This window comes from Diabrotica virgifera, chromosome 2 (assembly GCF_917563875.1).
Source record: "Diabrotica virgifera virgifera chromosome 2, PGI_DIABVI_V3a".
NCBI lineage: Eukaryota > Metazoa > Arthropoda > Insecta > Coleoptera > Chrysomelidae > Diabrotica > Diabrotica virgifera.
Genome location: NC_065444.1, coordinates 94,113,388 through 94,126,050, shown reverse-complemented (window position 1 = coordinate 94,126,050; position 12,663 = coordinate 94,113,388). Strand labels below are relative to the sequence as shown.

Genomic DNA, 12,663 nt, shown 5'->3' with positions numbered 1-12,663 from the left:
AAGTCGCCAAATATTATAAACGACTTATTATTGGACGCGCTTTAGCAAGACGAAAACCATTATATTCTTCCGGCTTTATGCAAGTCTGGCCTTCGGTCTGTCTGTCCGCGAATATAACTCCTACGTTATTAAAACACTCAACTCCGGTGGCGAGATAATATAGCAGGAGACCTGAAAGCTACGGGCGTGGAGAACTGGACAGAGATTTCCCAAGACAGAGAAGAGTCGAGGCATGTTGTCGAGTCGGCTAAAACCCACGAAGGGTTGTAACGCCATGGAGTAAGTATGAGGTGTCGAATTAAGGATGTTAATAAAGCTGAGAAATTGGACCTCACACGTCCGGTTGCAGAGTTGAAACTGGAAGTAGTGTTTTAAAATCGCCGAAATAGCACAAGCGACATATTATTCGATGCGCTTTAGCAAGACGAAGACAAGGTATCAAATTAGAGCTTATAACCCAAAGATGGTATCAGAGTTGCAACCGGAAGTACTGTTTTAAAATCACCGAAATAGTACAATACATTTGTTTTTGTCTTGCTAAAGCGTGTTCAATAAAACATTGCTTGTATTATTTCGGCGTCTTTAAAACCATACTTCCGGTTGTAACTCTATAAACGGAAGTCCGAGATCAAATTTCTTACTTCTAATACCATCTTTGGGTTATAAGCTCTCATTCGACACATCATTTGTCATTCTATCTCTTTTAATAACGTAACAGTTATATTCGCGAACGGAAGCATCTTGCTAAGGCGCGTCGAATAATATGTCGCTTGTACTATTTCAGCGACTTTAAAATAGTTCTTCTAATTTTAACTCTAAAACCGGAAGTGCGATCAAATTTCTCACCTAATAACATCCTTGGGTTAAGAGCTTTCACTCTTACACCTCATTTGTCCTTCTGTCTGATCTAATGACGGAAAAGTTGTGTTTACAAAGTCTCTGGGACAGGCAAATATGCATCATTAGCCATTAAAGTAGAAAAAATATATTAATTTTTGTTAAGAAATAGTGTACTAACCAAATTATTTTGAACCAAACGATGAATTATAATTCAACGTTTTCACATTTTTTAACATTGGTGAAAACAATTTTTTTTTACTTAAGTTTTTTTCCTTTAAATAATTTGTTTATGATCTGTTTACAAAAAGTTAAATATATTATTTTTTCTACTTTAATATTTTCTTTTGATAACTTCCAACTTTGGCAACGCTGTCTGACACAGCCATACCTACGACGCGAAATTTTTCTGTGACCCTTACTATTTTTAAATAGTTCGTTCGTTCCATATCTTCTAACCCGTTTTAAATGTATAATAAATACATGTCTCTTTGTTGCTCTTATTAAATGTGCATACCAACCATAAGAAAATACCCAGTCGGTATATTGTTTACTATTTTGTATAAAATAGATCGCAATAAAATTGATGTAAAATAAAACTAAAACGAAAATTTTCCCACTTCCGATCTGAAGCAATCGGAAGTCCGACTATTGCAACTCTTCATGCTACTATAACTTCTGATCTACTCACAATAAAATCCTGGTCCACTTCTAATTTATTCTCTTTTAATGTAGACAAAACAGTAGCATCATCCTATAAAAGAACTCTTCAACCCTTACCTCTTAGTAACAGCGATATCAGTACCGTTGAATCTGCAAAATTTCTTGATATTTTTTTTAGATAGCAATCTTAAATGGTCCTTCATATCGATGTGTCTAGAAAGAAATTATCGTCATCTTGCTATGCAATAATATCTGTTTCGAAGGAACTCAATTTAGCCTCTTCCAAAATAACATATTTTTCTTTGTTCGAGTCGCACCTTCGATATGGTCTGCCTTTTTGGGGTTCTGGTACAGCTGTTCAATCCAATGTTATTTTTAAATTGCAAAAAAGAGCAACAAAATATCTGTTTGACCTCAGAAGAACAACCCATTGCAGAAGCTACTTCAAGGATCACGGGATTTTAACACTTCCTTCTTTATATATTTTAGAAACTGTTTGCTTAATTCGTAAACATCTACATGTCTATCAAGCAAGACTTAATCATAGCTATTTGACCAGAAATTCTTTCTTTGACGTCTATTTGCCGATCCCGTCTACAGAGTTATTACAGAAATCTATATTATATTCTGCAAAAAAACTATGCAATCATCCTCTCTGCAACTTAAATTTCCATCATCTTTCCCCAAGCTCCGTAAAATGACGAAAGCCTATCTAATTGAAAGACCATACTCTCCAGTTGAAGAATTTCTTAATCAATAACTAAGAAATTAGACTACTCTTACATAAAAGTAGTATTTTATCTATATTTGGGTATCATGTAGCAGCTAAACTTCTTTAACTTATTAAACTTATTCTTTCAAAGGGTTGATTATTTGCAATTTTATTTAAATTTTGCAATATATTGTTTTTATTTTACTTATTTTTTATTATTTTTTTAATTTCTACTGGCGATTTATATAATTTTAGTAAATTTGACTTGTTATTGTTTTGTTTTTTGACTTTTTAAAAGCTTTGCCTAAAAAATTGTACAATTTTCAACGGCAATAAAGCATATTTCAATTTCATTATATTCTACTTCCGGTGCTTCATATCCTGATAATGATCCAGACAAGGATATTTGTACAGCCACATATTGCTACGAATATGAAGAATCCGGCGGCATATAAGCGATGTTGAATATACAGGGTGTCCCGAAAAGATTGGTCATAAATTATACCACACATTCTGGAGTCAAAAATAGTTCGATTGAACCTAACTTACCTTAGTACAAATGTGCTCATAAAAAAAGTTACAGCCCTTTGAAGTTACAAAATGAAAATCGATTTTTTTCAATATATCGAAAACTATTATAGATTTTTTATTTAAAATAGACATGTATTATTCTTATGGCAGGAACATCTTAAAACAAAATTATAGTGAAGTTTGTCCACCCCATAAAAATTTTATGGGGGTTTTGTTCCTTTAAACCCCCCCAAACTTTTGTGTACGTTCTAATTAAATTATTATTGTGGTACCATTAGTTAAACACAACGCTTTTAAAACTTTTTTGCCTCTTAGTATTTTTTCGATAATCCAGTTTTTATCGAGATGCGGCTTCTTTTTTAATATATTTACATAACAATTTTATGGGGGTTTTGTTCCTTTAAACTCCCCAAATTTTTGTGTGCGTTCCAATTAAAGTATTATTGTAGTACCATTAGTTAAACACAGTGTTTTTAAAACTTTTTTGCCTCCTAGTCTTTTTTTGACAAGTCACCTTTTATCGAGATTGGGCTTCTTTTTCAAAATATACCTAAAAATGTAAATTATAAATAAATGTTCAGATTATTAACAGGTCTCTTTAATCGTACTAAACCATATACAAATGGTTTCACCCCTATTCAGCGGTCCCCATAAGCGCGGTCCCCGATTGAGCGGTCTCAATACAGCAGTCCCCGTTTCAGCGGCACCCCGATTCAGCGGTGCCCTATTCAGCGGTCCCCATAAACGCGGTCCCCAATAGAGCGGTCTCAATAAGGAAATAATATGACAATGACAAGTAATTAGTTTTATTGTAGGATATTATTTTAACCTATTGTTGTTTGAAAATATACAGGTAATATCTAAGTATCTGGTATATACCCCAGTTAATAGGGAAAAATCATCGATTTCACGTAAAAATGTTCTACAGGGTTTTCAAAGTTTTAAACGGTAGATGAGGGATAACTGATGATAATTCCGTGAAGACGTACAGCTGATTTTACTTTTTTTTTAAACAATTGTAAAGAATGAAAAAAGCAGTTTTTTGACTATAAAACGTTTCTTGTACATTTTAGAGAAAAATGTTTCAAATAAATGTAAATCTTAAAAAGTTCTTTAATTTGGTGGTAAGCATATTGTAATATATAAACAATTGACCGAGATAATTGCAATTGCAAAGCTATATATAGGGTGATTTTGGGACAATTTATTGTTTATTTTATAAAATTCATTTTTTATTGTTAAAATTACTGTCCCCAAGAGGGTCCTGTTTTTACTCATTTTCCTGTACGATGCCTCTCAAACGGCATGCTGCAGAACCAAACGCCGCTGAAACGGGTCGGTGGAATCGAGAACCGCCGAAACGGGGACTGCTGAAATGGGTACCGCTGAACCGGGGACTGCTGAAAAGGGTCGGTGGAATCGAGAACCGCTGAAACGGGGACTGTTAAAATGGGGTCTTACCATACAAATATGTGGTGGATTCAACAAATATTCAAAATATGTCGATAAACACTGGCTTATTGAAAAAGTACTAAGAAGCAAAAAAGTTTTAAAAACATTGTGTTTAACTAATGGTGCCACAATAATAATTTAATTGGAACGTACACAAAAGTTTGGGGGGGTTTAAAGGAACAAAACCCCCATAAAATTTTTATGGGGTGCACAAATTTTACTTTAATTTTTTTTAAGATGTTGCTGCCATAATAATACCACATGTCCATTTTCAATAAAAAATCTCTAAGAGTTTTCGATATATGAAAAAAAATCCATTTTCATTTTGTAATTTCAAAGGGCTGTAACTTTTTTTGTGTGCACTATTGTATATAGGTAAGTGAGGTTCAATCAACATATTTTTGACCCCAGAATCTGTAGTATAATTTATGACCATTCTTTTCGGGACACCCTGTATAAAAGCTTACATAATATTATGACAGCGAAGTTGAAAAACATAAAGATTAGAAAAAAATATTGAATATTATTCTAATATTTCGAACATTTGACATAAAATTTATTAATGTCTATAAATTATGTTTATTGATTTTTGCAATTTCTTAAGCTGACAAAGATTTATTACACTTGAAAAAAAATTAAATGTTTTTTAATAAACATAGTAATGTTACAACCGAATGATTTTATTCGTCAATTTCGGATCCAGCATTTTAAGTTTCTCACTTATGATATTAAATTCGTATTCAGAAAAATCAAAAACCTTATAGGACACTCGGATATCTATCTGTTTTAAATTATAATAATAGTCCAGTTGGGTTAGACGAATAACAGGCCTAACCTTGTATGTATTACGAGTTGCCCCAAATAAAATCTCGACCGAATTCCGCTGTTGCGTTAGCCGCCATCTTGATTTTAATCGAGAACCGTTTTTGCTCAATATCTCCCCCATTTTCAACTTTTCGGCAAAAAGTATACGAACTAAAATTGTTGAAAATGTAATTTTATATAATTTCTAATATTACAATTTTTTCTTGCGCTCGATATTTTTTCATGCGGAAAATAGTTACAGCTAGAGCATAAAATTATTGAATTATCTCGTTTATTATTAGTTTTACAACAAATATGCACCTATACAAAAATGAAGAGAATTAAATGTTGTACAATTAGCTTAGTATCTTCCTTAAAGCTTAGAATTATAAAATTTGGGGCAGCTCGGAAAAAAGATTCAATTCAATGCGTATGCTCCCCTCACCACTATTCACTATTTTTCCACTTAACTCGGAAAATTTCAACAGGATGAGAATAAAAAAATATGAAAAAAATATTTTTAAGAAACGCTTTTCTTTAGTTACTAGTGACTAAAATGTTGTTCTGAAGCTATTTCCTTGTGGCATTTTTATAATTAAGTATTTTCTACGGGAAATAAGCCACAATTTTACTAAAAAATGAAGATAAATTAAATGTAAGACCAATGTCAGGATAACGTATGGTCCTAAAGTTTTGGGAAAAATTTCAAAAGCATATAACTCTGACCACAATAATCTTATATTCTTATTAAATTATTCAACAAGTTAACTTAACTATCCTTATTATAAATCAAAATTCAAATGACAGAAAAGGGACCATTATTTCCGATTTGCCTAATAATTCCCCTGACACGTTGCATCATCCTTTGGACGACCTCGGCGTCAATTTCTCTAATTTTTGTATATATGCGGCGTCTTAACTGTTCCTGATTTTGCGCTTCCCATCCGTTATTATAGACTTTCCGACTTAATATTGCCCAGAGCTCTTCAATTGGACGAGCCTGAGGTAGGTTGGAGGGATTGTCTGCTTTCGGTACAAAGGTAATGTTGTTAGTTTCGTACCAGTCCCTTGTGATCCTCGCGTAATGACATGAAGCAAGATCTGGCCAAAAGACTATTTGATCATTTGCATGATGTGTGTTCACAAACTGAAGCAATTTAGAGAGACATCTTTGAATATAAATATTTGCGTTTAAGGCTTCGCCTCGAACAACACCAATGTAGGGCTGTGAGATAAAGCCAGCCTTAGAAATTGCACACCATACCAAAATTTTGTCCTCAAATTTTTTCTTACTTTTGAATTTTATTTCATCAGGTACATTTTCGTAATCGTTCGTGTAAAACCCATCGTTACCCTTCATCTCAGAGTTGGACAAAGTAAAATATTTTTCATCGTCCATCACGATCAACTTGTTGACGAAATGCACTCGCCTTAACGCGCGGCAACATCTCGGAATTCTCTCTAATTGATCCTCTGTGTATTTTGGAGCTTTCCTTCTTTTCCAGTAGATAATATTGTTACTCGATAGGGTCCTGTATAGTGTAGTCTTTCCAAAATGAAATCTTCTGGCCAGTTTTCGCTGTGAGACCCCAATTTTGTTTTACGCACTTTTACGCAAGTTAACACATGGTATCCCTTCTTCAAATTCTCTGATTGTGCGATAAATTGTCGATTTGCTTATGTTTTGATCTCGATAAATATTAACAATATATCGTTTCGACATTCGCCCAACCATGTTATAAACACCTCGACGAATATCAATTTTATATGACATTTTGCAGAGCACAAACCAAAATATTCTGCTTTGTTTATTAAATGTCAATAACTGATGACATTTTAATTCCATGGCCTTCTTTGTTAAATGCATTTTGCTTCTGAATCAGACCAGGTGAAATTTTTCCCAAAACTTTAGGAACATACGTTAGTATCACAAGGTTTTTTCCTGGTTTTCCCTCGTGATTTACTATGGAATCTCTAACGCGAGAATTTTACTGTCATCGTTGCATTTGGTTGTCTTTTTAAAGACAGATCACATGCTATGATTTTTTTAAGACGGATATTCTTGAGTTGGGATTGATTTCATGTAATCGAATGAACTATCTTTTAGTAAAGTCGTCCCAGGAACGCAACTCATAAATATTGGTGATATCATTTTAAAGTCTTCTACTTTAACCCGTCAGTGGTCGCTATATGAGATTTTCTCTCACGGTTTCAGAAAATTGCGCACAACTTTTTTTCTGGAAAATTATACGCGCTGTAGTTCCTTCTAGTCTCCTAACTATCCACCCTCGACAATCTAATAGTCTCGTCCGCTCAAATAGTGACTCAGTTTTCTTAGTATCACCATATTGTTGAGTCAGTGCGCTTCATGTGAGAGATTCTCTCATCAAGCGACCACCGGCGTCACCAACTGTGTATAAAAATTAATTTTATTTTCCCCTTAAAACCTAAAATAATATCCTTTTATGATGTAATAAAAGGCGCCGTGGATGTAGTCGATGATATGAAAATCCTATATTCTGTTTCACGGGTTAGTTGTAGATGGTCACTTACCATATATTTTTTAATGTTAAATATTGGCGGCATCAATAGTCACACTTTATATAAAGATAATAATAATAAAACAGAAAACCGTCGTGTCTTTTTAAAGCAAATGGCTTGTACGTTGATGAAACCTCATCTATTTTGTAAAATTTTGTAAAGAAAGGCAAAAGTTGGATATGTGAGAGAAAATCTCACGCGCGACCACTCGCGTAACAACCTGCCTAGCGACCAATGCCGGGTTAAAATGTATAATATACGTCTGAATTGCCAATATAAATGAGTCAGATTAAATAAATTATTAGAAGAATTTTTTTTACTTAGCAACAACATTTTTCTTTATTTTAATAGTATTTTGTATTTTGACAACGAAACCCGATTTGGGCTTCGAAGCGTTAATAAATTCATTTTTTAGTAAAATTGTGGCTTATTTCCCATAGAAAATACTTAGTGACTAAAATTAAACATAAAACGTAAACATAAGAAAATCAACTAAAAAGCAAAAAATAAAAAAAATTGAAAAAATCTAACACATTCGTTAAAGAAAAGCGTGGCGCGTCTTCATCGAATAAACGGTTTTCGCGCCACGCTTTTCTTTAACGAATGTGTTAGATTTTCTCATTTTTTTTTATTTTTTTCTTTTTAGTTGATTTTTTTATGTTTATGTTTTATGTTTAAGTTTTGTCACTAGTAACTAAAGAAAAGCGTTTCTTAAAAAAAATTTTTTCATATTTTTTTATTTTTTACTTTTTAGTCTTACACTTTTCGAACATTAAAATATATCGTAATGTTTATTAAAATATGTAGGTATAAAACATATGATGTACCGGGTGTCCCAATAAGAATGGCTCTCGGCCATATCTCAGGAACCGTTTATAGTAGAGCTTTGAAATAAAAAATTTTATAACAAAAGTTACCTCAGGAAAAGCCTGGAAATAATTTTCATAATTGTGGGACCACCGCTAGAGGGCGTAATTGAATATCAAAAATTAAAAAATCTAAATTTTACAAAATTTTCCTAATGAAGAGGCACTGGAAATCAGATCGTCGTATTCTTCATAAAATTCTACGTATATTTGATTTAACAAGTTTAGGTCTACCTTTGGAAATAAGAGGTGGGGGTGAGTGGGAACCTTGTTATGAAAAACTGGCTGTGAGTCCGGTTCTGCTTAATCAAAGTTTGCAAACTTGGTCTTGTTGAAGACAGATCGTTTTTATCAATGTAAAAGTTATGATTTCGAACCAACTTACTGAGTAATATGCCAGATAGAAGGCGTTATTTAATATTTTTCAGAAATCTAGTGTTCCTTGGAAAATATTAAATAAAAACATGCATTTTTAATACCATATTTCAAAATTTGACAAAATTAGCAACAGAATAGCGAAAACCGCATGTTAATACTTTTTTTCTATCTCGAGATATCTTACAAAACGTATAAATTTAAAAACATAACTGTTACTACTGTCACCGGTAAACGAAATTCATTAAAAGTAGTGTGCTATGGAAACAACAAAGAAACATTTTCTAGCCGTCAACGTATATTAGGTCTTTTCAACGCTTCTCATTTGTTTCGAGCCTCGTTCATATCTCGTATATGAATATTATACACGGATTATACGGCATATGACAGAGGCTCGAAACAAATGAGAAGCGTTGAAAAGCCCTATTACAAAGAAATAAAAACAACTATTTAGTGATGACATAAACGTTCAAATTTTTGCCCATCATTTTCGTTGCAAACATTTACTCTTTCAAGAGTAGATTGAACAGCAGTCTCAATTTCTGCTCTCGATATGTTTTGAATGGCGTTTAGTATTCTCTGGATAATGTATTCTAGAGTAGTGTATGATGGGCAACAATTTGAATATTTAGGTCGTCACTAAGTAGTTCTTTTTGTTCTGTGTTATATTTAATTTTAATAGTATTGTTTCTCTTTATATTGTTGTTTGAATTAATTATATTTTTATACGTTGACATCTGGAAAATGTTATTTTGTTTTTTTCCACAGCACACTACTTTTCATTAACTTAGTTTACCGGTGATAGTAACAGTTATATATAAAATTTACACGTTTCTCGAGATATCTTGAGATAAAAAAAAGGTATCGACATGCGGTTTTCGCTATTCTATTGCTAATTTAATCTAATTTTATAAAGTATGATTAAAAATGCATACTTGTATTTAATATTTTCCAAAGAAAACTAGATTTCTGAAAAAAATTAAATAACGCCTCCCAGCTGGCTTATTACTTATTAGGCTGGTTCAAAATTATCACGCTTACATTGAAGAATAAGATCTGTCTTCAACAAGACCCAGTTTTCAAAATTTGATTTAGCAGAACCGGACTTACAGCCATTTTTTCATAACAAGGTTCCCACTCACCCCCACCTCTTATTTGCAAAGGTAGAGTTAAACTTGTTAAATCAAATATGCGCAGAATTTGATGAAGAATACAATAATCGGATTTCCAGTGCCCCTTCATTAGGAAAATTTTGTAAAATTTAGATTTTTTTATTTTTGATATTCAATTACGCCCTCTAGCGGTGGACCCACAATTATGAAAATAATTTCCAGGCTTTTCCTGAGGCAACTTTTGTTCTAAAATTTTTTATTTCAAAGCTCTACTATAAACGGTTCCTGAGATATGGCCGAGAGCCATTCTTATTGGGACACACGGTACAAACATGAAAAGTAGTCGGAATCGGCAAAAAATTTGAAACTTTATTGTTTATTTGAGAAGCATAACGTAAACAATTAACGTAAAAAGTGAAATTATGTATAGTTCATATCATTAGCTACAATCCGTAAAAGTTTCAAGTTTCTATATTGTAAAAAACAAGAGAATTTAAGCATTTCCATTAAAATTGTTTTTTTTTATTTAAACAATTAATAAACATAAAAAAAATGTTATTGACTATTCGTGTATTGTTCCCGTGAATGCATATGTCTGCAAATTTTCATTCATTTAAATTGAAGAAAAGTCAGTCAAATTACCGTCTAAAGATTTGATGCAAACTATTGAAGTAAAGAAAAGCATTTAAAAATTGTTAAAAAGAAATTGTAGGAAATCATACATGGAACAATTTTAATTGAAAATTGCGTAGATATTGAACAAAAACAATTGCCATAAAATCAATCAGGTCTTACGCTCGCGCCATTACCGCATACCTACTAATAAATATTGATTTTAACAATAAATGAATTTAACTGAGATCAAAATTGTGTAGAATTTAATTCTCTCTATTTTTGGAATAGGTACATTTTTGTCGTAAAACTAATAATAAACCAAATAATTCAATAATAATTATGCTATAACTGTCACTCTTTTCCGCCATAACTCGGAAAACATCGACCGCACGAAACAAATTGTAATAAAAGAAATTATAGAAAATCACATTATTAACAATTTTAGTTGTTATAATTTTTAGAGAGATATTAAGCAAAAACGGTTCTCGTTTAAAATCAAGAGGGCGACTAACGCAACGGCGGAATTCTATCGAGATTTTAATTTACACTACTATTGAAGCCTCCAAAAGATTAGAAAAATAAAATTTGGGGCAGCTCGTAATGCAAGGTCAAATGCTATCCCGAATGGGCTATAAATGTTTTCTCATTTATAATCTGCCGTTTAGAATGGACGGCAATGGACGAATAATCTGACGTTTAGGATGAACGTCAAAAAAACCAAATATATGACCTTCGGTAAGAATCCAATAAATGACACTAGTATCACAATAAACGGTACCCAACTTGAAAAAGTAAACGAATACAAATACTTGGGAACCCTTATCAATGAAACAGGTGACCAAAATCACGAGATAAAAAGACGTATTGAAATTGCCAGGGCCTAGATTCCGTGCACTGTAGATATCTACAGTCGCTTTCTGTCGATAGCAATTGTCATGAAAATATTTGAATTTTTAGTTTTAATTCAAATATTTTCTTGTTTTACTAAGTGTCACTTCAGCATCAATTAGAGTATAACCTAGCAAAACTAGAAAATAATTCAATTAAAGCTAAAAATTCAAATATTTTCATGACACGTGACATCGATAGAAGGCGACTGTAGATATCTACAGTGCACGGAATCCAGGCCCAGGTCTACTTTTATAAAAATGAAAAAATTATTTTGTAATCGTGATATTAGTATTCATCTACGAACTAGAATGTTAAAATGCTATGTATTCAGTACTTTGCTCTACGGTGTTGAGTCATGGACTCTTAAACAGAGGAATATTAAAAATCTTGAAAGCTTTTAGATGCGGTGCTACCGCCGTATACTACGAATAAGTTGGATGGATAAAATTACAAATGAAGAAGTAATACGCAGAATAAATAACGAGCCAGAAGTTCTACGGAGTATAAAAAAGAGAAAACTTGAATACTTAGGCCACCTGATGAGAGGACAAAAGTACACATTCCTACAAAATATAATGCAAGGAAAAATCCAAGGACGAAGAAATCCAGGCCGTAGAAGAATGTCCTGGATGAGAAATTTGAGAGAGTGGTTTGGCTGTACCACTAACGAATTGTTCAAAACAGCAGTAAATAAAATTATAATCGCCCTAATGATATCCAATCTCCGATAGGAGAGGCACTCAAAGAAGAAGAAGTTTAGAATGGGCAAATTTTGAAATCATAATTCGTTTTCAGCGAGGTCAAAAATCTTCCAGTACCTACCGATTTTTGATTTATGTTCAGAGTCAATTCAAATTTTACTTAAATTTTAAAAATACAACTTATGTGGATCAAAGCACATTCAGGACTTACACATAATGAAGATGTAGACCAATTAGCTAAAAATTCCCTCATCCATGGAACAGTAACCAAATATCAGACCGGCATTCTGGATGCTTTTGCTTGTTTGAACTGAACATATGAAGAACTGAAAAACACACTGGGAAAGGTACTGTAGCATATCAACAACACAATACAGTTTGATACAACCGATTATTCCGGAAAAACCTTGGTATAATAATTTCACCCTCCCTCGCAACACATACACATATACATATCCTCCATCAGTAGAATTAGATTTGGATATGCATATTATCCTGCACATTTATTTAAAATAAACATATTAGATTCCAAGATTTGTCAAGAATGTGAAGTTAAAAGTAAC

At 32.6% G+C, this 12,663-nt stretch overlaps 3 protein-coding genes across 5 annotated transcripts in view; 2 read left to right on the top strand and 1 right to left on the bottom strand.

The window, feature by feature from the left end:
• The window catches only part of LOC114349497 (ABC transporter G family member 20-like), a 636,826-nt gene that overhangs the window by 229,294 nt on the left and 394,869 nt on the right, over positions 1 to 12,663 (top strand). The gene's annotated exons all lie outside the window — the stretch shown is intronic.
• Positions 1 to 12,663, top strand: part of LOC114349498 (ABC transporter G family member 23-like) — a 205,925-nt gene that overhangs the window by 23,499 nt on the left and 169,763 nt on the right. The window lies entirely within an intron of this gene.
• Positions 5,796 to 6,398, bottom strand: LOC126880755 (uncharacterized). Its single transcript, XM_050644804.1, has one exon. The coding sequence runs from the start codon at positions 6,396 to 6,398 to the stop codon at positions 5,796 to 5,798; it is 603 nt and encodes a 200-aa protein (XP_050500761.1).